This window comes from Lepidothrix coronata, unplaced genomic scaffold (assembly GCF_001604755.1).
Source record: "Lepidothrix coronata isolate B3197 unplaced genomic scaffold, Lepidothrix_coronata-1.0 Scaffold45, whole genome shotgun sequence".
Classification (NCBI taxonomy): domain Eukaryota; kingdom Metazoa; phylum Chordata; class Aves; order Passeriformes; family Pipridae; genus Lepidothrix; species Lepidothrix coronata.
Window position 1 is genome coordinate 4,925,844 of NW_016690225.1, and position 27,540 is coordinate 4,953,383.

At 37.6% G+C, this 27,540-nt stretch overlaps 1 protein-coding gene across 1 annotated transcript in view; it reads left to right on the forward strand.

Moving 5' to 3' along the window:
* The first annotated feature begins 1,449 nt into the window (after positions 1-1,449).
* FAM83B (family with sequence similarity 83 member B) overlaps positions 1,450-27,540 on the forward strand; it is a 50,204-nt gene continuing 24,113 nt past the window's right edge. The window contains exons 1-2 of the mRNA XM_017814499.1: positions 1,450-1,513; positions 5,880-6,383. Of these exons, the coding sequence (XP_017669988.1) occupies positions 5,934-6,383 (450 nt within the window). The 5' untranslated portion in view covers positions 1,450-1,513; positions 5,880-5,933. The remainder of the gene's footprint in view (positions 1,514-5,879; positions 6,384-27,540) is intronic.

Sequence of the window (27,540 nt, forward strand, 5' to 3'; positions counted from 1 at the left end):
GATCTGCTCTTTTAAAAATTTACATAGCCCCACCTCTTTGGACAAGTTTCCACAGAAACAGATTCTTCTTCCTGACCACATATTTTCATGGGATAAAAAGTCCTGTGTACTAACTAACTATTAATTTCTATGTACATTTTAAAAGGGAAACCAGGGAAATTCTTTTTTGAGTACAAGAAGAGTCTAACCATTTAATCCAGATGCTCCTATGTCTATAAAGGGTAGTCCCTGAGTATACCAACACCAGCTATTTCCTCTTGTGCATTCCATTACCTGAATTAACTGCACAGAAAAAGTCTCTCCCTGATGGTCATCAGACTTATACATTTATATACATATATTGTAATGATACTGCATATTTTTACTTTTTTTTTTCTCTCTTCTAAAGGAGCATCATCCAAAAGCCACAGTAGAACCATACTTACCTTTACAAACAGGATTTATCTCACACTTACTGTTAGGCAGAAAGGTTAGGAAAATAGTTTATGCTTAAAGCCGGACTGGATTAGTTATTGCTGATAAAAGGATAACTGTCAGGGTTACACTGCATTGTCTTAAACGGCTCAAGAAAAAGCCAGCTGCAGTTATGCACCACAGAGTATGACATGGACAAAGCCTATAAAAAGTTTTTTATCTACTGCCATTAATTTAAAATGACAAAAACCCCTCAGTGTGCTTCTTACGCACATGTGATGTGCTGATCTGTTTGTGGTTTCAAGATCCTAGTAAAGAGATGATCGTGTTCTGGAAAAGCCCTCCAGAGAGGGCTGTCAAACGTTTCAAAACGTGGGACTGCCACGATGGCATGCCGAGCACGGGGTGCCGAGGAGATCGACACCGGCTGCAGGACGGCCTCAGCAGCACCGCAGCCAGGATGGGGGGCTCTACCTTCAGGTCTATTTTTCTAACCTGAGACATCAAGCGCAAAAGAAGAGCCTTTAAAGCAATTAAGCTATGGAAAAGAGGCTCGTCCACATAGCCTAATTGGAAGGTCTCAAATGGGTATTGCTCCCTTGCCATGTCTTGCTCCACCGGAGTTAACCTGGAAATCGTGACTCGAGGCTGACGGGTTTATTTTTTCTTGAAGCCAACGTTTGCTTTGGGTTCAATCTCCCACGCACACGCACACCCCGCTCCCGGGGCCCCCGCGGGGCTGCCGATGCCGCGGCTGCCGGCCGGCCCAGCGGGCAGGGCAGGGCTGGGCAGGGCAGGGCTGGGCTGGGGCGGGGGGTCCGCCAAGGCCCTGGGAAGGCGCTGCCCTTCGCTCCCGTGCGGGAGGGCCGGGCTTCCCCAGTTCAGACAAGTCCTTGCCCCGCTCCCGCGGCGGCGGGTTTGGTGCGACACCGTTCTGACATGTTGTAACTGGTTTCCACACCCACCGCGCCCGAGAGCGACGGGAAGTACCTGCGATGAGCCCTGCGCCGCCGTGACTCGCCGCCGCCGCGATCGCAGCAGCCGGGTCGAGTCGCTCCGGAGGCGAGACCCCATCGCGGGGCACCGGCGCAGTAGGTGGGTGTGTCTCCCTTCAGTCTCCCCGGGACGGGACGGGTGGTGGCAGCGGCGGCGGCAGGGCAGCCCCCGCCCCGCCAATATCCCGCTGGGCGCCGAGGGACGCTTGGAACGGGGGCGCGAGGGTCGCGAAGCGGAGGCGGCGGCGCGGCCGGAGCGCGGGGGGAGCCGGAGGCGGCGGCGGGCGGGGTGGGCGGCCCGCGGGCGCGGCTCCCGCGGCTCCCACGCCGCGCTCCCTCCCGGCGCCGCGTTGCGCAAGCGGCCCCCTGAGCGGCCGGGCTGGGGGCGGCACACGTGCGGTGTCTCCCAGCGGAGGGCCGGCTGTTTTGCCCGGAAAGTTAACTTTCTGGTTGAACAAAAAATAAAAAAAAAAAAAAAAAAAAAAAAAGAAGAGGAAAGAAGAAAGCATTAGGAACGCTTGCGGTGTTGTTTTTCACTTGGATTTGATGTCCTTTGCATCCACAGAAAATACTGTAATGTCATTCATAATGAAATAATTGACTGTCACTGCTTAATGTAGGTAATTATTATTTATTCTTGATACAATTCTTTAATAGAAAGGGTGGTGGAAGGCAGCTGTCGTAAAACGCCTGTTTGTTCTATTAAAGGCTGGTCATGCCAGGCCCTTAAGCTGTGGGGAGAGAGGCTCCTTGGCTGAGCCATGGGCCAGAGGTAGTTAGGTGGATGCCCCAGAAACCATACGTGATAGAGGGGCTTGCAGCAGGCTGTTCCCGAGCTTTAAATTTCCTTTAACAGGGGTGCCAAGGTTGAAACTTGATTCAGAACTTGTCAAAGGAATCACATTTCCATTGAAAAAGAGATACGGTCGTCCTGAGGAGAGCACTATGGCCAGGACCTTGCCAAGGACCGGCTGTAGGAGCCTGAGGTTACAGCTGCTCCACAAAGTTGTTGAATAGGATTTTTTCAAATCTTGTGAATATTAGTAAGGCAGGGAAGTTTCTTGTCTTTAGCACTAGCCTGGAGGACTGTGATCCTGGAACCCATGTAGAATGTTGTGTCATTACTGGACATTTGTAATCTGCTGCTTTTGTAAAGTCCAGGATACTCTCTATATCTTTCTACAAAAAGGCATGTTTTCTTCTTTGTCGAAGGAAAAGGGCTTTTCTTGCTGGGTTCCTCATAATGGCATTAGAAAGGTCTGAGCATATTGTTAATAGAAGGACAAGATGATTACCTCAGTGCAGGATTCAGAATTTGTGTTCTTCAGCAAAAGTTTCAGTTTTAGCAGCTGCATTGAAGTTCAAATTCAGTTTAAGCCCTTTAATGGCACTTATTAAAAAAGTGATTGATCCCTGTGTCCAAACAGAGAAGATGGCTGATATGCTGGGCTGGGATTAACAGTCAAGTCTATTTCTCAGAGGATGAACAACTTTGCTGGTAAAATTTGTAATCATGTACGTGAAATCTGATAAAGATCTGCAAGCCTCCAGAGGTGGGCCACATTCTGCACAATCTTGCTAATATAATTGTTGACCTGAGGAGGACCTTTGAAGACACAAGCTTATTATACAGAAATCATAATACAGACTAGAAGAGAACACCAAAAAATTTATTTAAGAATTTTATCTAAACCTCTGTCTCTCTATCCAAAATTATATTGTTTCATAGGTACAATTTCTACAACGTAGCTCTTACCTTATAAGGAGGAAAATACCTCTGTCAAGACATTGAGAACTTTTGTTAAATAGACTTGAAGCCATTGTTTTTATTTGGGAGTTTTCTTTTGTTTCACACAAATATATCTCATGCTGATTTCCTTAATTTCAAAAACCAGCATTAAAATTTTTTCATTTGTCTCAAGTGTTCTGCGATTTGTTTCCATGCTGACAAATTTTACATCTACTTTCTTAAATAAATCTGCACTGCTTTAAGCTTCTTTTGTAAACAGCACTTGTTAATCAAACATCAACTTCAAAGATGTTCACTTTAAAATGATTATTCTTGTTAGGAAGATGCCGCACTAGAAGTCTCACCTTTCCAAGATTACATATGTTTATACTCTGCTTTCAGCATAAGTCTGAGCATAAGTTGCTGTATTTGACGTATGCCACAATTAATTAATTAATTGATTATATTCGATGAAAAGTCAAGCAATTACAACTGGTATACTATTACGAAAACAAATCAAAGAACCAAACCAAATAAAAGAAATGTAGGTGAGCCAGAACACACATGCAATCTTTTTTGCCTTTTATTTGTTCATAGCTTTCAATATTTGGTATTGCACAATGTTATATAGTAAGTATAGTCCAGTTCCCTTATATTGTTTTCAAAGGAAAGAGTGAGAAGAAGAAACAATGTATTTAGACAAGCTTTTGAAATAAACACATAAGTCTTTCTCAAGTGTATACATTCAATCAGTAACAAAATTTCTATTTGAAAAGTATATCCATTCTAAAGTAGTAAGAGTTTTAGAAATATCTTTAATTTCCTTTTATAAAAAGCATGTCATAATAAAACTGACTGTTTTACTAAACTGGTTAGAAAGTTACTTGTCCTGGAAGGCCCTAAAAGAGAGTTGTATTGGGTTCTCAGTACAGTCACCTGTAAGTGTTCAGACTCTTCAGAATAACTCAGCTAACTGCATTTCATATCTTGGTTGTTCTTCATTCTTCATTTAAAATGTCTTGAAAACCTGTTCCAGATGATTGGCTTCCCTGGGACACTGAAGTGACTGTTTTAATTTTACAATATTCTAAGAGTTTAACTTCTGAATTGGATATCTGTCACAGGAATACATGTAGTTCTCAGTTGGAGGGAGAGCAGTCAGATCCCTTTGACTTGCTGCTTTCCAGTTCACCACAAAGAGCTACTCTGGAAGCAGCCAGGAACACTCCTTTCCCTCAGGCTCGAAAGCAATCCTATCTGGGAAGATCTACCTTGCTGCTTGGCTGAGAGACAGGATTCAAATGGAATTATTTCATATGACATGCTGATGCCAGCCTCAGATCTGGATTTTTCTTTCTTGGTCTTTTTTTAACCTCAGTCTTCCCAAGTTCCTTATAAATCTTGATTTAATTGAACATTTAATTGATTTTTGAAGTATCAGTAATTATGGAGATCTCTATTTTCATTCCTTTAGGTTAATATAGCTAATTTACGTTTCCTTTCAAAAAGATTTAAACTGTTCCCAGCAAACAGTGGAAAACAAATGCACTTTTTTGCAAAAATATCTGAAAGGTCTTGATGGGGAGAGAGAATTGTGTTAAATTTATATGACAGTAAATGAAACCAGAATGCTGTATGACTGTTTTTTGCTATTACACTGCTATACTATTTAATTAGGTTTGTAGGGAAACCCAGCATTAATTTTCAAGCTATCCTATTTCTGCAGGGTTTCGCTTAAGCTTCATGCCCTGGAAGATGAAACAGTGCTACCATGTATCATGTTTCTATTTTACATGGCCATGCTGATGCCACTGTCCTGAAATACTTCCCCCCCCTCTTACTTGCCCAATGCAGAAATCCAGTGCAGTTTAGGTTTTAGGTGAATGGTGGAGTTGCTGTTTATTCTCTCTCTGTCTTAAATCCCACATTAAATCCCACTGAAAACAAATCTGTCAGCCCTTGCTAAATGAAATTAAAAAAAAAAAAAGAATGAATTTATAAAACATCAGCAGTAAACAACTTATTATTAATGTTTTGGAAAAAAAAAAAAAAAGTTAGATTAAAGCAGCCGCTCCTTTTGGCAGAAGGAATGAACAGGGTGGAAACTAGACATCGGATTGCTGATTCAGAGTTTGATCCCAGATGTGGGAGGATAAATCTTTCTCGAGTTCCTCATAACTGACTGAAATGAGGTAGGCTGGTCCTGCTTGGGAGCAACAAGTGGGTTAGATCAGCATGGGAGAAGAGATACATAAGGAGAAGTACCTGAATGACTGTGGTTTCGAAGAAGCCAGAGAAAAGGGATGCATTGCAGAGAAAGAAATGCATCAAAAAGTAGGAAATTTAATTGGTTTCTGAAGCGTTTCTTTCAACACTACTCTGTCACTTGTTACAAAGAGGGTTTTGAAACACAACTTATGGTAGCGTATTGGAACATGCATCAGGTATGTGTTGGTGTTACTGGTACAGATGTTCAGTGTATTATGAGCTCTGATGTAGGACTTCACCAAGTCACTTAATTATGTGTTTAGTTTTGTCGTACGTAAAAGCTCTTTATCTACCTCTTTAATATTCATTTGGCAATATTAGTCTCTGAGCCTTTTCAAAACATTTTTAAATTCTTGGAAGATGCTAGAAAAACTTAGAGCAACATTACCAGAAAAGTATTTTAGTTAATATCTGTGTGCATCATAGATCTCTAGAAATATTCTGGTTGTTTTCTTACTTTTTTCTCTTTGCAGATACATTTCATCAGCTCATGAATGGGAGCTTAAGAGACTTTATACAAAATATATATGAAAATGGAAACTTCATCTTTGCTATCCTCCTTACATGATGAATGCAGATCAGACAACTATATTGAACCACATTACAAGGAATGGTACCGAATAGCTATCGATGCTCTGATTGAAGGAGGTTTAGAAGCCTACAAAGAATTTCTTTCCAAAGAGAGATGCTCAGAGTTCCTAGCGGATGAGGAAATTGATTATATTTTGAACAATGTTCACAAACTTCCCCAAAACACAATTTATTCCTCTAACCATGCCATTGATGACACCTCTTCCTCGGGAACTTACTGGCCCATTGAATCAGATGTGGAAGCTCCAAATCTTGACTTAGGTTGGCCCTACCTGATGCCTGGAATTTCTGGTGGCACAAATATTGATCTGCTTTTTCATCCACCACGAGCACAGCCTTACACTATAAAGGAAACTATTCGGAAGATGATACGAGATGCAAGAAAGGTAAACGTAAAAAATATTATTGAAAAAAAGTGGCAATAATAATCTAGTTGTTGTTTAATTACAAGCTTTTATTATTATTATTTTTTTCCTAGCAAGAAAATATTATCTGTCTGCTCTCAATTCAAACAGAAAGATTTTCCCAAACTGATATCAGTCCTTTGGTGTCACATGCACCAGTGTTACGAACCTTAGTTCAAAGGGAGCAGGGGTTAATTGGAGGGATTAATGAATATTACCATTATAATGAATAATTACTATTTTACTGTAATGCTGACCAGTGCATGAGAAATTTGTAGATAATCAGCACACTTTTTCTTTGACCTCAGTTGAATATATATATTATATATACCTCAAGTGATACAATTTTGTATAACTGCAGGATATATACTAAAGTTTCTGTCTTGCATCAGGGGAACATGCGTTGGTTTGGTATGGCAGACAGTTATTATGAGAAAACAACACTTTGATGTACATCAGACTCATGTACCTCGAGAGTCTCGGGTTTTGTGATTTGCACATGTCCTTGCAGAAGTTAAAGACAGCTCAGAAGAAAAAAAAAAAACAAACTAGGCTTAGGCAACAAGGAAATAGTTTTCCTTGGGTATCTTACCTTCATTTCTGACTAACCACTAGAAATGTGGACACTTCTCCAAATGTACTTGTCTCCACTTAGGGGCACTTGGATCTTCAATTTCCTATGGCACACCCAGCTTACAATTCAGTGACAGGGTACTGTATGTACAAACCACCTTTTGCTTTCAGTGTGTCAGTTTGCAACTTTTCAAGTTTTAAACTTTTCAGTTTAAAACAGTGTCAATTAGAAAAAAGAAACACCAAAAAATGTATTATCACGCAGATCTGTTTAACACTGTGTCACTTTACTTCTAACAGATAGGACAAGGTTTCAGAAGTATTCCTAGTAAGTACGTCACACTCTGATTTCTTCCCCATGAAATAAAATTGTATTCTGCATGACTATGAGCTTTAAAGCAGTAGGATGGGCTCTAGCTTGCATGCATCTGTAAACACGTCAGTGGCTGAAATATGTGTGCATATGTGTGCAGTAGAAACAGGCTGAAAAGGGCGGGGAAGGGAAGGACAGCATCTTTTTACACTGTCTCTCCTATATTGAAATAAAGCATATAATTTGTTGCGGTAATAGAGTTATCACTAGGCCTTTTACCCTGCAGTTTATAGTTTAGAATGACTGTATGCTCAAGGAAGAGTTAATTACTTCTCTCCTTCTTTGTCCATTTCAGAGTGAGAGTCGGTGTTTTCTGTTTTAGTATGTAGTGAGACTTGACCGTGCCTTGCCCAAAATACTCTTTTTCAACTGCAGCTCCTGACCTATCAATGGATCCACTGTAAGGGAAACCACAAAACCACAGTTGATTCTATTCCAAAGACTAGTTCAGTTTTGCTACAAGATCTTGAAATACCGTGAAGAAAGACCATTTCCCATTAGTTGCCATGCTTTTTGTGACAATCTGCATGCAATCCAGTCCCTCCCAAATGTCTCTCTGGAAAGAAAGGTGGTGCTGATTAATACCACTTTAAGGAGTATGCCTCCTTTGAATGCAGCTATAGAAAAAAAATTAGGTGTGATTCTTGCTTCACTTTGCAAAAGGGTTGGAAATGTAGTATATTGGCTCCATGGTGTGTTTGTAGTGCTTCAGCTTTATAAAGAGGATATTTTGTGTGTGTCACTGTAAATCTGACAGATGAAAGGTTTGTTTAGTTGATCAGCACAACCTCAATGTCAACAACTGTAACACTTGATACACTGATATAGGTTGGTTGCTTCAGGGAGCAACAATTAAATCTAAAGACATAATGTTGTTAAGCCTCATCTGTCAGCAGATCCATAGAAAAGTTTAAAGGATTTCTAAGTAAGGTAAAATAAGGTATTTAAAACATGCTTACAGTAGGTAAACACTTTGTAAACAGGCCAGCATACTTCTCTCAAGCCACTTATAAAAAAGCGGTTATATTAAACAGGATTCTTTGTTATGTAGTCGTGGAGATGTGTAGTCTTATGAACATATTCAAAGGCAATAGGAAAATATTACACATGAAACACAGAAACCTGGAAAGAATAAATCGGCAAATCATGTTCAGCCAACGTGGCTCTAAGCAAAATTTATGGGAATTTCAGCAAGCTTATTTGTGAAAGTAAGCAGGCTAGCATACTTCTTGGAGGTGGGCATATTCATACCACCTAAACTTTAAGCACCAAACCTAAGTGCCTGAGTTCAGGCACTGATTTCCCTGGGCTACTTGAACTCTCAGTGCAGTAGGAAACCAGTTCCTACAAGAGCAAAGCAGAGAATGTTTCTGCAGTGATTGACCCCATGAAGGAACGCATTCGATATGTATTTATATGTACAAACTATCCCAAAAATTCATGAAGGAGACTGAGCCAATATATAAGGATATATATATATAGATAGATAGATATATCCTTATATAAAGATATATAAGGATAAGATGACACTATTAGTGGACTTACCCTTGACCTCTTTAGTGCTCGATGCATCACAGTGTCACTCCTTAAAATGATTATTACATATGTTAATTTTGACCTTAAGAAGACATGTTGTAAACAACATTAAGCAACTTGCTTGCTGACAGTGATTTTTTCCTGACTAAAGAGGAAAATCATTTGTAAAGCCATGCTACACTAGATTAAAACCAGCAACTATGAAAAAGTGGTGTAAGAAAAATCTTCTCACATGATTCTTAAATACATAATCAGCATAACAATTATGCATATCACCTTCATCGTAAAGCACAAGAGATATAATCATGGAATTTTTCTTACAGAAAAGGATCAATACTGTTAAGTTCTAGAAAAATGAGCTAACCATTTTAAGGAAATTATTCCATTCTTATGATACATGTTTCTGAACTTCTGTTAGAGCAGGGAAACTGCATCGTACATAGCATGGCATTCCATTGCCATCTGTACTGCAGCACTTCTGTGGGATAGGTGTGATGTTAGCGGAGTGCCTTAGGTCAAACCAAGATGTCAACAAAATGGGTTTACAATTGGTGTAACTAGACCTCATCTCCAAATGATACAGCTTGCCAATCACCTGCCTCTGTCAACATAACCTGTGTTCATGCAAGGAGGCTGTTTGGCGTGACTGTGTCAACTGGGGAGACACTAGTCTTTTTCCCATGTTGATACAACCATGTGAGGAAAAAGGACTTCAAGGTCTGTCTGACCTTAATGATGGACAAACTTTTGTAAACAAGCCAGTTGCCTTGTTTCTCTTATGTTTTGGAGTCTTCTACCTTTAATCATTGGCAGATTTCCGGCTTCTCTGAAGCTTGAGGTGCTCCTACAGCCTGACTCATCATGGCTGGGCTGTCTGAACAGCAACTGATAATGTTTAGCAGTTTTTACTGAGAAGATTATTCATCTGGGAAATGATATCAAGATGATTACTCACCTGTGTCAGGTTGATGTGAAACTTCCTTCTCTTACTATGAAGTAACACTGAGACTTCAAAAATGAAGTGTCCTCTCCCTGTATGGCTTTTCATAAGAGTTGCCTCAAAACTGTCAGTTATGAGAGTTGTACATGTGTGCAAGAAATATCTTGCACTGTTCTTCTCAGGTGTGATTGACAGGGTGAGGCAACAGGGGAAGACAGGACAGAGCACCAAAGGGTCCTTCTGGCAGTGTGTTTTTCTCTTACTTCATTAACTGGATTCCTCTGTCGACCACAGAGTACTTCCTACACAGTTTTAGAGAGAATGCTCAGCTGAGTCTTTCAGGCTAATATCAGAATAAGGATCTGCTCTTCCGAGAGAGAAGTAAAACCTGTTTCTTAAAGAACTATGTTGTTTAGACAACCCAAGGATTGCTGGTTTGCAGCTCAAGCTAGAAAATGTTGAAAGACTTTCCTGACATACTTTTGGGATTTCTGATGGATTGTATGAAGTTACATGCTATTCAGTAAATATGCAATACTTTTCACTGATTTTATTTTATTCAGATAGACGAGCAAGCTTAAGCCTGGATTCATACAGTCAGTGATAGTTTTAAGACTTTTTAAAAAACATAATTGCTTGGAAGCTTAAATAAAAATTTAAGTGGTTGTTTTATCATTTTGGAAAATTAAAAAAAGGCAATTGTTTTTGCTGAATTACTCATGCTTGGGTTTTTTAATATGAGAAAAGGTTGCAAAACTTGGACCCTTGGGGAAGAATTAAGTTACACACTATAAACAAGTGTAACTTGTTATTAGTCGTGCTGGACACTGTAGGTAGGCACTTAGTAAGTCAAAAAGGACTTCCTTTGAATTCTTGTGAGAGAGAGTTATGAACAAAATATAATGTCTGTGTTGTTTTCTAAAGCAGTGGACTGAGTGAAATAAACAAAAACAATTGACTCACTTTACAAATATATAAGAAGGAAAATATTTTCTTTAGTTTAGGGGTTTTTTAAATTTATTTTGTTTTCTGTTGTTTCAGGCAAGAGTGAGAGGTGTGTTACAGCAAAAAATATTCCCTATTAATTAACTATTAATCACTTGATACTTTATTAATAATCACTATTATTCACTGTTAATCTCATTTGGTCATGTGTATAATACAGTAATAGTCTAGTACTGGCTGCAATCTAGTATGAAAGAAAATCAAATTCTTTACATGCTTATATGAAGAGCAATGTTTCTGTACAGAAAGAAACTTGTAGAATATGGGTGTGTTGAACAATCTTTTATTACTCTATCAGCAATACTGTTTGCCAACTATTTTAAATGTAATTTGGACACAGACTGGAACAATGATAATGAATTCTGCTTATGGCAATGCTTGTCTTAGCTCATTAATTGCATCAGTACGAGCAGAAGAGAGAGAAGGGCTGCGCTTTTTTGTTCATAGAAGCCAGAGCAGTCTGCTGAATTCAGGGAGAGGGAAGAGATAAATGCAGTAGTTTTCCCACTCACATATTTTCTATATTATCTGTAGAGTGAGAATCAGTGGATATAATTTTTTTTACGCTGAGAATAACACAGAAATACTCAGTTTCCAGCCAAAGACATATAGGCAACATTTTCCGTGACAAAATATTCCATCTCACCAGGATTTCAGCAGGTGCCTTTTGGTTCAGGTGCTCTGCTGAAGGGTCAATTCATCATTCACTTCCACTCAACTTCCATTAAATGGCTTCCTGATAGTTGAAAACCAGCATGGCAGTCGTGTATGGTTCCCAGGTGAAACATAATTTTTAGGTTTTGATAGATTTATTTGAGAAAGTGAGGTCATGTCCCAACCTTTCTAATTGCACAGAGTATGTGCCATGTGTTGGAAGAGGACACACGCCTTTCTCTTGATGCTACTGTTGTGTGACCCAGTATCAATTTTTTGTCATCACAAAGTAATGCTGCTCACAGCAAGTAATTATTTTAGGTATTTATCTTCTTGGATTTGCCTTTGGAGTCTTCACAATATTTTACTTGCTTGTCCCTTTCTCTCCCTGCTGTCCTGCTCCCTCCATGTAAGGGTAGTCCCAGAGCAGTCACAACAGTACATTCACAATGCAGGCAGAGAGGACTGCCGTCAGTGGGACACATCTGCAAACACTTTTGTAATCTGGAAAGCCTGGGACTTCTGGAAGTGCAGTTCTTATACACAGTTGCTCTAAACGTGAAATCCACAATTTTTTGTGGTAGCCCTCCTGCTAGGTGGGAAGGATCCAATTCTGAAGAGCAGTCAGAGATTAGGGCTAGCCTGTGGAGTGGGAATTTTTGATAACATAATTTTTAATCAGTTGTGGTGATTTTTTACTCAGGTTTCTGTCTTTGCAAGACTTTTGACATTTTCAATACTCCTACATTAAAAGACGTAATTAAATAATTTATAGATATTACCCTTTTTATGTCACGAGTGTGTTAATGTGTTACCAAAATATCACACCTCCATCATGAATTTAAAAATGGAACAGGGAAAATTAAAGGCCAAATATTGCAGGCAGCTGTATTTCTTTATTAATGTCTGTCTCATTCACATATATATGAGAAGTAAGCATACACATATGCTTGGTAGCAATTCTTTTCATTAAAACATTTTCTCTCATAGACATAAATCTTTGTCAGTCAAAACAAAAGTGCTATTAAGAAGTCATTTACGCTTTTTGCACATTGAGTAGATTAAAGTGTTCTTTATCAAATTCAACAATAACTTTGTACTATAGTTAGCTGGAGCAATTACAGATCAAAATATGCTATAAATACAAAACTGTTGATGTAAAATAATTTTGCCCTGGCAGAATGCTCCTTTCAGTGCCCAGACTACTGTATTTGGGCTTTGTCCCTCTCCTTTTCTTGCTTGTAAAAAAACCCATGATAATGTTTAAATGTTATTTTTGTTTGTCTGAATTCCTATCCTGAAGAGATCTCTGTTTTTCTAATTTTTTTTTTCAGCCAGGAAACAATCTTGCCTGAAGAACTGTAGGCTTAATCACTTCACATTCATATTGCCATAAGCCTTTTTTCATGTCTTGCAGTTTTAGCATAGCTTTTGATCTCGTGTTAGCTTTCCAATATAGCCAGTGATGCTCTGTGGGATGGGGGACACACTGTGGGTGATTTTAACCTTTAAATTTGTTTGTTAGATATCAGAATTTGGAAACTAAAATATTATACTGTCTTTGGTAGAATTTTAAATGAACATAGCTCGATGTGCAGATACCTGTAATACTGCAACAGTATTTGTGTATCACAGTGTGGTAGAAATTACATGGAAAGTGGAGAAGTGCTGACATGGAACAAAACAAAAAAGTTCAAAATTTCCCATTCTTCTGTTTGGAAAGAGTGGGCTTGAATGTCAATGAGTTACATGTATGAAGCTTCCTCATATATCAGATCTGAGTACAAGTATCTACTTCACTTCAGAACAATCTGCTTAATGCTGCATTATTTTCCTCGGGGAACACTGCAAGTATTTCAGTACAGATGATAAAGAGGTCAAAGTACACTTTATTATTTACATCTCTAAGAGAAGTGCAGGTCTTGCCATAGACAGCAGTGCAGTCATGCCTTTCCTTTTAGTCTGTTGATAAAGTATGTCTATAACCATTTTCTAATAAAGATACAATAAAATTACAGTAGAAGTTAAAGTCCACTTTTTCAAAAATGCTAGCAGCATGCCTGAGACCTCAGAGGGCTTTTGCTCATTAAAATCCAACTGTAATTTACCTTTGGAAGGGAGGAAGCAGTGACCATTACTACTTTACAGTAGGATCTCCAGACATCCATAAAATGACTCACCTCAATAGAGCTGTTCAAAACAAATAACTGCAAGATCTGGCTGTGGCTTGCTTGATCAACAGTTCATAATTTTTCAGCGTACAGTCCACTGGTCAGTTAGCCAGAAGTTATAGTAGTGTTATTTGCATTAAAATACAGAAGTAGAAGCAACCAAATTAGCCATCTCTGCTTTCCTTGCCTTTGTTTGGCATCTCTTCCTATATCTTGGGTGTTTGTTTTCTGAAGCTGTAAATGTCATTATGTTTCGCTGTGTGTCTGTGTATCATATAGGTTACTGGTGTCTTAATCTTCCTGATTGGTACCAGCCAGTACAGACATACCACTACTATAATATAAAGAGTAGATTCAGAATTTATATACTCTCCTTTATCCTTAGCCAGCAAAAAACATGACCAAAGTGTGTGCAGTTTCATAGATGAGAATATTGAGCCACATTGAGTATTAAATGAATATAAATCACAATTCAAAAAAAAAAAAGTACAGTTATAAACAAAAAGCGTAAGAGTATTATACATTAGTAAACAGTATGCAGAGCAAGTAGAGGCTAGCTTTTATTTTCTTGCCTCTCTGGTTTTGGTTGATAATAAAAATCACAGTCATGCATTTAGAGTTATGAAAACTAGTTTCTGAGGAACATCAGTACTTCTCCAAAAAAGTTGCAGATCGTAGATTTGTAGTGCTTACTTTTAAAAAATATTTGTAAAAGCATAAAGTCGTTTCTTATCTTCAGATAAGGAGGGTGTATCTTTAAAACAGACACAGGGTGTTCTCATACCTTATCTAGGAGCAGATTATCTTAACCAGTTCTGTCTCTTGGTCTGGAGTGTTTGTACTGACTGCCCAGAAGATATAAAATGTGAGGGAACCAGAACAGATTCCTCCAAACCAGGATCTGTGGTGATCCCTGCTTTCCCCAGCAAGGTGTGTGGGCATAAAGCTGCCTTCAGAGAACTTTTATCCAGGGATTTTTGCTAGCTGCAGCACCAGATCTCCTCAGGCCTTTTCACTTCTGCCAGTGATCCCGCTGTCAGAGATGAAGCTGGGTGATAGGATAATATGAGAAGTTATGCACCGTATCTCTTAGAGATGAAAAGAAAAGCTTTGATACCTGCTTCATCCACTAGCAGTCAGGCTCGAAGAGTAGCACAGGATTGTGTGTTCAGGTAGCCAAATAGGTGTGCCTTCAGTTCAAACAGCAGATATAACAGCCTTATTTTCATGCTGTTTCCTGGGGCTGCAGGCACTCTTTGCCAAGCAGGGTGTACTTCAGCTCAATAAACTCCCTTTATGACTTAAGTACTAGGTAAAGCACTGGACATCGCCTTCAAATTCAGGTGAATCTGAATGGCATCAGCCCACAGAAAGTATTGTAGTTAGTGTTTTACTGCTAGGCTTTTGATGCTCAGTAAGCCAGAAATAATAAAGATGAGATGAAATAACCAGCACAGAAGAAAAGTATGATTCTCGGTGGGACCTTTCTCAAGAAATGCCCTCTAAGGAACTAAGCCCTTTAAGCTGTTCAGAATTCGCTGCTAGTGAGCTGTGCCTTCTGATCAGAGACATCAGAGGCAGCAAAGAGAAGTGACAGTGTCAAGCCAGCAAATCTGATTTGCCTCAAATGCCAGCGAGATACTGCTCGTCAAAATGACAAGCTCTCCATCTAGCATGACAAAGCACATTAATATCTGAAGCTATCTTCTGTTCTGATAGTTTTTTGGCACTGACTAATGATGGATTAGCATTCAGGCAAGCAATAATTGCCTGAAAAGTTGCTGTCAAGGGTGTGGGTTTCTTTTAAATAATAGACAGGTATATGTGGCAGCACAGTATATGTTTGATGGAGATCAGTAACCTGTCTTTGCTGAGCATGGGCCTAAAAATATAACCATCTACAGATCTACCTCTTACAATAGTATGTACTCTTACAAGTCTACAGAAAGTTGCTTTAGAATGTTAGCAAAATCTGTATTATTTTGCACAAAGGATATACTTTTGAAATGAGAAAACTAAGCATAGAGATGAAACTGGAAATTATGACTAATTCTTCTATATGTTTATTATTTGCTATCACCTTTTTCATGTTTTAGCATTACAAGAGAACCAGTAATATTATTATATTTTCATAATAGATTTTATGATGCACAATATGATTGCAGTAATATCATCATCTATTCTGTTAATAAATTCTAGACTTACTGAATATCAGTAAGCCACTTGTGCCAGAAATCTAATTAGTCAGGTGATTTGATTTCTTATGTGTAATTTTAATGATGAAAGTGGAGTCCAGATCTGAAGTGCTGTGATACAAGATTGCAGTCTACCATTACATGATTTCTGTCATGAGTAAAGGCTTAGTACTTTGTGTTGAAGTAAGAGCGGCTAAGCAGTGTCTTTGCAATGAGTTCTTGAGATGTCAGAAAGCTCTTCTGTGTAAGTGTCAGAGCCTTGCAAAGCCAGGGCTCCAAGTGCTTTTCGGAGAAATAAAAAGGAGGGAAAAGGTGTGCTGTTCTTGGGTGTTGGGAAAGAGGCATGTCAGAAGAGCAGGGATCTCTGCTAGTCCTTTCAGTTGATTCCTTTTGGAAACCAGTGTGTCAACTAAACCCTGTCTAGACCTTCTGAGGGGTTGTAGCACTCTGGAGCCTGCACCCAGGGTGAAAATGCTTGCAGTTTGAGATTACCGGACTGTTGCAGCATCATGTGGAAGGGGACAACTTTAAGATATATACAGGTGGATCAGTGTTCAAATCAGCTGAACTCTACTCTCTGGTGGTGTGCATCAATCAGAAGTAACTCCATGAGAATCCGTATCAAAGGGATGGAAGTAAGGCATGAAAGTTGTCCATATGGAGGTGACCATACTTACAGTATGATAGGAAACCTGTACATTTTTGGTTGTAGTTCCTTTTTCTTTCCTTCCCTCTTTACTCCCCCACTCCAGCTCTATTCCTTGGGCAGTCCTAGCTCCTCTGTCCTTTCTCCTTTCATTGTGCACCTCAAACAGGGGAGAGAGTTTTCTGCCTACTCCAGACACTTCTGGCATCTTCCTGGAATGCAGTTCCAGATGTGACATCTGGGAATGTGATGTCCCTCATAGGTCGATAAGGAAAAGTGGCTGCCTTGGAGGATGCTAGTACACCTGAAGCCAGTGCTTGCAGTACTATTTTTGTCTTTTCCCTATCCTCTGTCGCTCCCAGCAAGAACTTGTAAAAACCACCATGATGTTAGAAACACAGCAGTGCTTTTGAATTGCTAGTCAAATTGCTTAATTTTATTGCTAGGTTTCTGATTTTTATTATAAATTGTACATCTAACAGATTAAATATTAGAGGATATATATTTTCTGAATAGGACTGTCTTACTGATGTTGTTTGGCAACAATTATGAAGTTTAGAGATCTAGCACTTGTATATCAGAAATGACAGTACACTATTTAATTACAATGACTTGTATACAGAACTGATTTTCATCTCATTTTGACAAATAATACATCTTGAAACTTGAAAAGAATTTTTGAGGGGATATTTAGTAAAGGGCAGAAAGACAAAAATACAATACCTGCTCAAAGAAGACACTTTTTTTCTTCTTCAATCAAAATTAGATCCCTAATCCTGAGAGGATTTAAACACTCTAATTTGTATACATGAGAGGTTCCATTAACTTTACATGCATATGTGTTTGAAGGATTGATACCTAGGGATGTGCCCATATATCATTAAGAATATGATTTTAAATGTTTAATTAATCTCTTTCTCTTAAGTTATGCCACAGTACACTTGTAGTACAAAATGAGCTTCATCTTCAGTTGATTGTATCCACTGTGATGGATACAACTAAAAAAAGCAACTAAAAAAAGAATAATGTGTGTCCAAGCAGACTCCCGTATTTTTTTATTCTAAATAAAAACTGTTGTATAACCAAATATCAGAAACCCAAGCAAAGCATTGAAACTAGTGGAAGGCTTTACCTTCCCCAGATGCTATTCCATCCCTCAGTCCTCCTTTACTGATCCCTGCAGCCAGGCTCAGGTCCTGCAGAAGCCTAACCTAAAGGAATGGATGCACATGTGAATGTTATAGAAGATAGGCTGGTCCCTTCAAAAGAAGTACAAGAGTGAGACTAATTTATCATGTTGATACATAAAGAGCAAGAACAGATTTTGTCAATATAGAATATCTGTCAAAGAACATTTTTTTGAGTAATTTCCTATAAATGGCCTCAATCAAAACGATTGAGTCCTCTGCTAGCAAACCTTTACAATTTATACTGGGGATAAGGACTTTGTTGTGTCCTGCTACATTACACATGCTTAGTGAGTTTATATACACTGCAAGGAAAATTCCATGAAGTTTCTTAATTTGTATTGTTAAGACTTTTGAAATTATTGCAAAATATATATTGAAAGCACACATGCACTTTTTCATGCATGCTGGCATGCAAGTAAGAAAAATCAAAGAAAAAACTCTAAGTAATGAACATTTGGAATTTAGTTACTATGATAGAACTGTCCAAAATAGTTTATGGATTTTGTTTTTTAAATGCTCCATATTCTTAAATTAAAACAAAAAAACCAATTACCTTGAGAAATAGTTTCATGGACAGTTATGACATTATGTTGATACAAAGTGGTGTGTACACAGATAGACATACATATTTTTACTTTTCTTAGTAATTACTAATCACTAAAGTAATTTAGTGATGTTTCAAACAATTCTAGGGATCAGAATTTCGTAATCTGCTAAATTCTATGGAGAGACATTGGTCATACTATTGAGGAGGTTATTCGTTACATTTAGTAATAAAGAGTAGTCCTTTGAGATTCAAAGAAGAAAGCATTTCAGTTTAATGTGTTACTGTCTAGTTCATAACCCGTATGTCTATTTTTAAGGTAATAGACTGCACATAAAAAATACAGATAATTAGGAAAGGGAAAATACCTAATTTCTAAAGTATGTAGTAGTACTTTAATGCAGACATTGAAGCTACAAAGCTGACTATTGTATCTGAAAGCAGCATTAGAAGATGATATTTGACAGACTTTTTTCCATAGTATTTACTATGAAGATACCACAAAAAACTAGGTGTTTAAAGATTTTGGGGGATTTCCAGCAAAGTACATTGACATTCTAGTAGCACACCTATATGGGAATTACCTGTTGTGGAAATATGATCCTGAATGAGAAACAAAAAACTGTGGCATTTTAATTCTAAATACAGACATTTTTCTGACTTTTTTTAAAGAACTAACAGTAACATTATTGGCTGTATTTCAGTTCATCCTGATGTTCACACAGACTCTGTAGATTTAAAAACTCAAATGGAACTTACTCAAAGCTGATTGCTGTCATACAGTTTGTATAGAGATTTGTAATATGTGTAGTACGTGTAAAAGGAAACAGACATAGGTTTAAGCATAATTTTTCCTTGCTCAATAGATCCAAATTTGGGCAAATTCTGATCAGTCTTGGTTCAATGTGTGTCAAAAATTTTAGGACAAAAAATCCCTGATATGGCACAAAAGTACACAAAGCTTCTTGTCAATACCTCTTGTGTCCTAACAGTGGAGATGTTACTGATAGTTATGCTAAATATTCTCCTGTTTGAGATTATGAAAGAGATTACCTTAACCAGAGTTTAAGCTAATTCTCTAGTGAGGAGAAATTTGGAAGTATAGAAAACACTGTGTATAGAAAGCATATCATAATATACAACCTAAAAATAATCCAGTATTTTTTTTTCTGAATTAGTGACTTCCACTGACTGAGCTACAGTAAAAATTCACTGAATTTTATTTTTTGTTTTTCAACAGCTATAAATAAAGTCTGTAGCAATTTCAATGTAAGTAACATACATTGAGCTGTTCTGGTTTTGTTTTTAAATTGCTTACCTGTGGCTCTGAGTTGGATTTGAGCTTCAAACACTAAAAATATAAAGTATCCCATTTGGTCAATTTTATGACTATAAAATATATAAACCAAATAGGGGAAATCTCTTTACCTATTAAAAAAAAGAAAAAAGTGACATTAAATATTTTTAAATAATCTGTATTAACACGTTACAAAATATTTATATAAATAAATAAGCACACACACGCTGAAATTTCATTTAAAAGCTTGCTGTCAGCAGCTGCCACAGTAAATATTGCACCACAAGGTTGAAATGCAGAACACCTATGAATATGATGTGTACCAAAAATCTTTCATGGTAATTTTGAACATACTTGACTAAATTAATGCATTATGAAAATTGAGAATGGTATTTCACTTAGGACATTTTAATTAATGTCAAAGTCGTGGTTGGCTCTTGAAGGTCAGCAGGTTGTCCAGAAAGGATTTTGATGTTAGTCAGCTATACACTCTTTTTCTTTCCGTTCTCAAATTTGCTCAAAACCACAAAACCAAGACAATCTCATATTAAATGTTTCATTTGTTTTCAAGTTGTAAAATATTCCTCAGTGTTTCAGAGAACGATTCATCTGCAGTTTTTGCTTCCTTGGTTGTTTTTGGGTGCTTTATGCCTGGGAATTTGAAGTGAATGACCCTTTGCGCTGTATCCAGTGAGAGTTCCTATGCTCCGGGTTCATTCCCCTCTAAATCCCAGTGGCAGGGCTTTAATTTTGAACTCAGTCATAAGAGACGTGATTTCTCCCCATCACTATCAGTAACTGGGATATTTTAATGAATGCTTGTTTTTTTTAGAAATCAGTCTCTTTACTTCTTGATTATATGCTGTTTCTTGTGCTATGTTTATGTGTCCTCTTCATGAGCCCTGTCATTGCTTTCCTTTTCAGATATGATTTTCTAATTGATTTTACTGAAAGTTGTTTTGAAAGAGAGCTGAGTAAACACGTGCCTGTAATCAATGTTCGTATCCTTTAGAAACTCACTTCATAGGGCTTTCCCTATTGCAGCTGTTTCCAGACTGCAAAATCAGCAGAGGTTGATAAAACTGAGAGATTCACAGGTTTTGATGTCAGAAGGGACCATTATGATAATGACATCTGACTCCCTGCACAGCACAAGCCTGACAATGTTGCATCTTCAAAGAGCTGATACTAAGAATCAATCTGACCTTAAAACACTTGAGTGCTAGTCTTACAGTCAACTGTTCTGGGTAACCAATTAATAATTGCTCAGAAGATCAGATTTTTTTTCAACAATCACTTTTCTCTAAATGATGGAATTTGCTTGAGGAAACCCATGTTACAAGCTCAGACGAAGCCTGCTTGAGCTTTCTGCTTGTGTATCTCATCACTCAACATGACAGTCAGACAAAAGAGAAGGCACAGAGAATTTTAAATGCAGGACTGGATGCTGAGGTGAGGCTTTGGCTGCTTTGTAGCCACAGGGATTGCTTTCATAGGGACTTTGGGCTGCTCAGCCTCTCTATAAATACAGGCCCTTAGCCTCTGAGGATCTGTTCACATAGCAGGATTCAGTGCAGTGAGGAGATTCACGAGGAGCAAGGCATCTTCACCTCCTCAGAGCAGCACCTTTGCGTGACTAGACTGTTTCCAGTAGCAAAGTTAATTAGTAATGGGCTGACTCAGATGCCCTGCACAGGACAGCAATGTGACACTCACATACACACCCTGTATATTTTGTGTTTCCCAGATAAAAATAGATGCAATATGTTATTCCTGCATTAATTAAATGGTTTGCGCTTTACAGATGAGAAGCTTTCTGTGTGCACTAAAGTGTTGTTGTAAGTAATTTAAAAGGAATTTTAAAAGCTGCTTATTTTTTCTGGTAATTTTTCCAGAGTCTTTTATGACAGAGAAGTAGCAGAAGCAGACTTCAGTAAGTTTCTGTTCTTTTAGTTACACCGTGGATGATTTGGGAGGCCATAAATGACATTAGTCTATTAAAAATATATTTCTATGCTAGTATCTTCTAGAACTAGGTAAAATGGGAGTGATTCACATGCTTTTCTAGTTTCATTTTTCTAGTTTCATGCATTTGTATCCATTCAAAGATCTTTTACATCTTTTATGTTATTATTTGTATGCTTTTATTTTTGCTGAATATAAAAGTTTTGCTATTAAATTGGTATAGTTAAGACTTGGAAGACAAATTCCATGTAGAACACAGACTCCTCATCTCTAAACATGAATACTAGCTCAAAGTGATCTGTGAAGACATATACATAGTTTGGGGTACTCATGTACTAGAGGTTACTGAACACAGTTCAAGAGCTTAAGTTGAAATCTGCCTTCTCAGGTGCTTTCAATGGTTTAAAACTTAATATTTTGCATCAGCTTTTTGTATATTTGTTTCGTCCATGAGATTGTTTGTTTGCTTTAGAAGATTCAAGCAAAAATATTTCAGTAATATCCAAATACAAAAGAGAGTTATTTGCTTCCCCATTATCTGCCCGTGTTCTGATGTTATGTTTTTCTCACAGTGTTCCTCTATGCAGCTGTGAGAAACAAGAAAATACCTTTTTTTGTTGTTCCCTTGTGATACAGGTTGCATTTCAGCAAATGCTCAGTCACCCACATAAATGTCATGAAAGTCTTACCTGTTCCATACTTGACTCTTGTTTCATAGCAAAATTGTTCCTGTGTCAATTAAAATGATATATGCTGCATTTTTTATGATTGAAAAGAAACTGGAGTACCTTTTAATTACCAACTACTGATCACAGTTGACCAAAAATTATAAAGTCTCTGAAAAATTCCTTCCTGACAGCTATAACTCGTATCTCTAGTGAGTGCGCACTGCACCAACATCTGAAAGCAGATTCAGAATTACAAGGAAAGACTCTGACGAACAGGAAAAGATATACACCTTTTTAAGTGAGCAGGAAAAAAAGGAAAAAGCTGTCCTGTTATTACATCTGAAACAAGTGTTCTTTTTTCCCACTCATTTGTCAGTACAGTGCTGGTTTGAATCTTTTTGTCTAAAGGAAAGAGGCAAATGTAAAAATATGGTTTTTGCAGTCAGCGTGCGTGCGCGTGTGCAATCCTGTACATGCACATGTACACACTGTGCTACAGAAAGTGTGGATTCTAGGCATGAACACGTGCACAGGATGCATAGCAGTCTGGTACAGAGAGCCTTATTGTCATGAATTTGGAGTGGGCAGGTTAGTCAAGCGAAGATCTTTCCTGAGATCAGAGAGGTGCTTCATAAGAACAAATATTTATTTGAAGGGCACTAGTTTGCATCAAAAAGCAACACTTTCCAAAGTGTTCTTGGAATAAAATGTTTACCTTTCCTCCAGAGAGGTGTATTGCAGGTTCTCATCTCCATCCTTATTTCAAGCAACTAAAGTTACCTAGTATATTAAGCTGTTAGCATGTTTGGCACATTTTTGAAGAGCCTGTTTTCCAACAGAGCATGGCTTGATGTAAATCCATGGCTGGTCTGGTCAGTTGTGTTTCTGCCTTTTAAACCTTTGATACCTCTTAGAAAGTTCTGAGCTTTTTGATGGCAAAACACGTGAATTTTCCTCTCTACCCATCACGTTTGCTAGCATACATACCCTTAAATTACATAGCTATTCAACGCAGAAATGTTTTATGGCTGCAGGGGACTTACTGGCACAAATATGCAGCAAATCTCACAAAGGAAGCCACTGAAGAGCTGCAGTAGGTGCCCCTGACACTGATTTTCTTCTTTCTCCATTCTTAAATCCAGGTATCTGCTTTGATGTTTTGGAGGAAACTCCCTTGCCCTAGCAGGAACTTTGTATTTCTTGCTAATGTTCAGCATGCTTCCTGATTAGATCTCTGATTATCAATACCCAAATGGAGATTAGGTGTGTGTGTGTGGGCTGGCATGCAATGCACATCAGGAGGAATATTTTGTAGAAAGGGGAATGCTCTCACATACATGAAGCTGTTGTACAATCGAAGACTTGTGATAACGTTTCTCTTCTATCCATTAATAAAACCCTGTTAACTTGCCGCGTTGGTCACTAGCTCAGTTCAGTATAAAGGATTCAGCTACTGGCACACTGATAACTCATTTATTTGAATAACTGTTCATTTTATTCATTCATGAATGATTGCTTCATTAGGAGTCCTAGAATGAGAAAAATGAGAGGAGCAAACCATGAGCGCAGGATGATAGGTGGAGGCTCCTCCCCAGATGTATCCTAGAAGTGGCCTAGGACTCTGATTTAAGAAAATACACTGAATAAACTTTTAACCATTAAAAATAAACTTTTACATTTAAATAGAAAGACTAGTAGATATCAAAGATAGAGTATTATAACTATCTGATCAGACTTCATCGCAAAGATCAAATAATCTTTCCTGTGATTTTGCATAATTGCAGTATCAAATTGCAAGTGATGAATTAATACTTCTGTGGCCTTGTGGAGGAGCTGCGTGCCAATCAGTGAAAGCTGACGCTAACTGCATTTACAAAAAAATAAAGTGTCACCAAGATAATTCTTACACCCTATGGCTTGTTGTCTGACAAAGATGATTATTCAAGAATCAGCTCACATAGAGACAAAATATCAGTTGAGCAAAAACCTGGCAGAAAGAAATGTTTCTTTAAATTTTTTTAAACTCGTTTCTGTGAATTCCCTTTCTTTTCCATTGACTTGCAACTCCCTCAGATGCCTCACTGTCTATGGAAGATTCACCCTTCAACAAGAACTGTCAGGTTTCTCTTAAAAACCTTTTGGAGGGTTTAAAAATTGAAATAATTTTTATAAACGATACTTTTAAAGCATAGCATTAGTACTAAAATTATAACTCTTTCAACTAGTAATAATTTTACTTGTAATTCCTTTCTTGTTTTATTTTTTAAAATGCTTAATTTGATTCAGGAATTAAATTTTGTTTAATACCTTGTTTAGTTCCAATTCACTATTTGCTCCGCTGGGCCTACAAGAATTGTAACATTTCTTCATTTCTGTTTGCTTCACAGGAGATTTAAGCAGGGTTTTTATAATTGCTTCCCTACTGTTTCAGACATCTTGCTCCATATGTTAGTGTGCATACAAATTTGAATTTGTTTTCTTCCTGAAAAGCTGCACATAATTACTTATTAAGTAGATTAATCTTTTCTTATCTTTAAGACATTCTGCCGATGCTTTCAGACTAGTCTGCAATTATTTTTTCATTTTTCATTTAATCTATAATAAATAATATAGTATGCCAGGGTAATGGATTTCACCTGAGGACCTCAACATGATTTGCAGACAGCAATTAATTAATTAGTTTCAAAACCTGTCTTTAAAATAGGTGAAATTGAAATGCAGCCTGCCAGCACACAGTCATTACCAATATGTTGCACAAGTAGCTGTGGCTGCTCTATGAGCAGGTGGTATAATCTGCTTCTCAAGAGTATCAGAGTAGGTTCCTGCTCAATTGGCAGCATTTTAAAAAATAAATAAATAGTTTAAATCATCTGGTTGGGTTGTTTACCTGGCATTCAGATGTAATTAAGTGCCATATGGATATATGGAGGCATGTATAATGTCTGTAATATGTTTTTCAGAATACTGATCTGACGTCTTTGCTGTTGCTTTTTTTAGCAGCATAAGTGTAACTATGGGTGTTTGTCCAGGCATGATATTTTTACTTATAAATACTAAACTGGAAAAATTTTAAAGATTATATATAAGGTGAACAGAGAATCTGGCAGACCTAAGCCCTGCAGAAACTTCTCATTTTTCATCTTCTTCTATTTATACTGGAGGATTGCTGGCTTTCTTCATACTGACCCATCATTGACCTGTGACCAGGAAATTTAGACAGCCTGGATTCTGTATTTTTCTGGTTTACCCTAACCATATTACTGCTTGACCTCCTTAAACAGGTTTAGCTACATCTATAGGGTTTGAAATCAGTGGCAGTGAAGTAAATAGCATCTGTAGCAGGAAGCAAAAGCCTTATTGTGAGTATCATAATGGTATGGTCATAAAATGTGCAATACAAAGTGAAATATTTTGAAGTCTGTATAAAATTGATAGGAACCATTTTTAAGCCCACATTCAGTATCCAATATCAGGTTTTTTTCCAATCTCAAATTTAAATGAGTTTCAGGTTTCTCTCTTGAAAGAGGGAGGGAGGGACAGGAAGGGAGAAAGAAAGAATTAAGGGATTGAAGGGGGAGAGGGAAAGGAGAGCATGAAGAGAGAAGTAAGGGGAAGATAGTAAGAAAAGGAAGAGAAGAAGGTAACAGAAATAGGCCTTAATAATAGTGGTTTTGCTTGCACTTTTGTGACAGCAGTATGAAAATCTTTAATATTATTGAGCTCTACAAGCTGCTAGAAATACTTGCAATCAAAATGTTTTCACTGGACAACTGCTTTAAACATCTGGCCATTAATCAGTCCTTAAGTGTGCATACTTTGTGTCTGTTGCTGACTCTTAATCACATGTATGAAGCTGAATATAAAACCTATAATTTTGAAAAGAATGAAATAAGCACTGTTTTGAAAGGTGTTTTCTCACTTACCTTTCCCTAAATATATGATTAGCCCTTATTTCTGTATTCATTGACTCTTGTGTCGATTTTCCTTTCAGAAGTCAGGCTGAACAACCAACTTGGTCATCAAGCAGTTTTTTGAATATTGGGCAAAAGTGTTATTTCCCTGACACTCAAAAGTTTAATTAAAAATGACCAACAGCAAAATTATTTTTCTGTCTTAGGTGTAAACTATCCAGGTCTGCTATGTGCAAATATTACCCTATTGCAGTAGACTGTAATGTTCCTTCTTAACCTAAAGACAAGGAAATTATGCCACTTCTTTCCAAAGACTAATTGGAGGCTCTGTTGAGGACTGCTTTCTTCACTTTGGTATTGCCTTCTCTATACGATGAACTAGAGGAGGTTTTTAACCAGAATTGGTTCTAATCTCAGTTGGTATTCTGTGGACATCCATCAATGTCTTCTGCAAGGACTTTTTTATTCCTCTTTTTTTTTTATTCCTCTTTTTCTTCTAAATTATACACTTTCACTAGCAGAGTTTCATAGGGTTGTGAAATTACCTTTTGGAAGGGGGAAGTTTTGGGTGTCTATAGAGGACTAACCTTCAACAATTAATGATATAATTAGGACTTGTTTCTCAGTATTAAGGTGATTAAGTCAGGTGTATAATCAGGTCATGCTCATTGGTCTGTAGGCTTCCACTGATTTGAAATCTGAGGTTTGTTTTTTTTTTTAATTGGGCACTGCCTACCAAAATAGATTTGTTTTCTCTTCTTCATGTTAGAAAATATTAGTCTTGTTATGATTTTGTGTTTACTTGATGCAAGGTCACCCTGGAATAAGACTCATGGACTTCACAATGCATGGCTTACAAGTCATCCACAACTGTATGTTTTTATTTTTCCACATACTAAAAATGTTTGATAGGCCTTCCTTTTGGACTGTGGTTACTATACTGCATATAGGCATTCCAAAATCCATCTTTCTGAATCCTAAGCCACTCTGAAACACATCAAGTTTGTGTGCTGACTTGGAGCCACCAAAACTTTAATGTGCTTAGGAACTAAAAATAAGTGCTTCCTGCTTTAGAGACATTTAGATTTTGAGATTTTAGCTTATTTATAAAATACCAATATTAGATATTCAGCTTTTCCCATTTCATTTAGTTTCAAAAATGTGTTTATTATTAAGGTCTCAAAGATGACAAAGAGTGTGCAGCTCTTGCATAAGCAAACTTAAAAGCAAAATTATCCTCCCCAGTCTAGAAAAGTCAGTCTGAATCATCTCTTCTTCCTATGGATCCACCTTTGACTAAGAGAATCTTTCGTTGTTTCCAAGTGTCTAATTAACAAACGCCAGCAAAGGTATGTACTTGAAGAAATGTTGCTTTTTATATAGTTTAAAGTCTACAGCCTGTAAGTGTTCATTAACATTGTGATTTTCTATACATTTTCTAGTGTTTTTCAATATGTAAACTCCCAGGAAA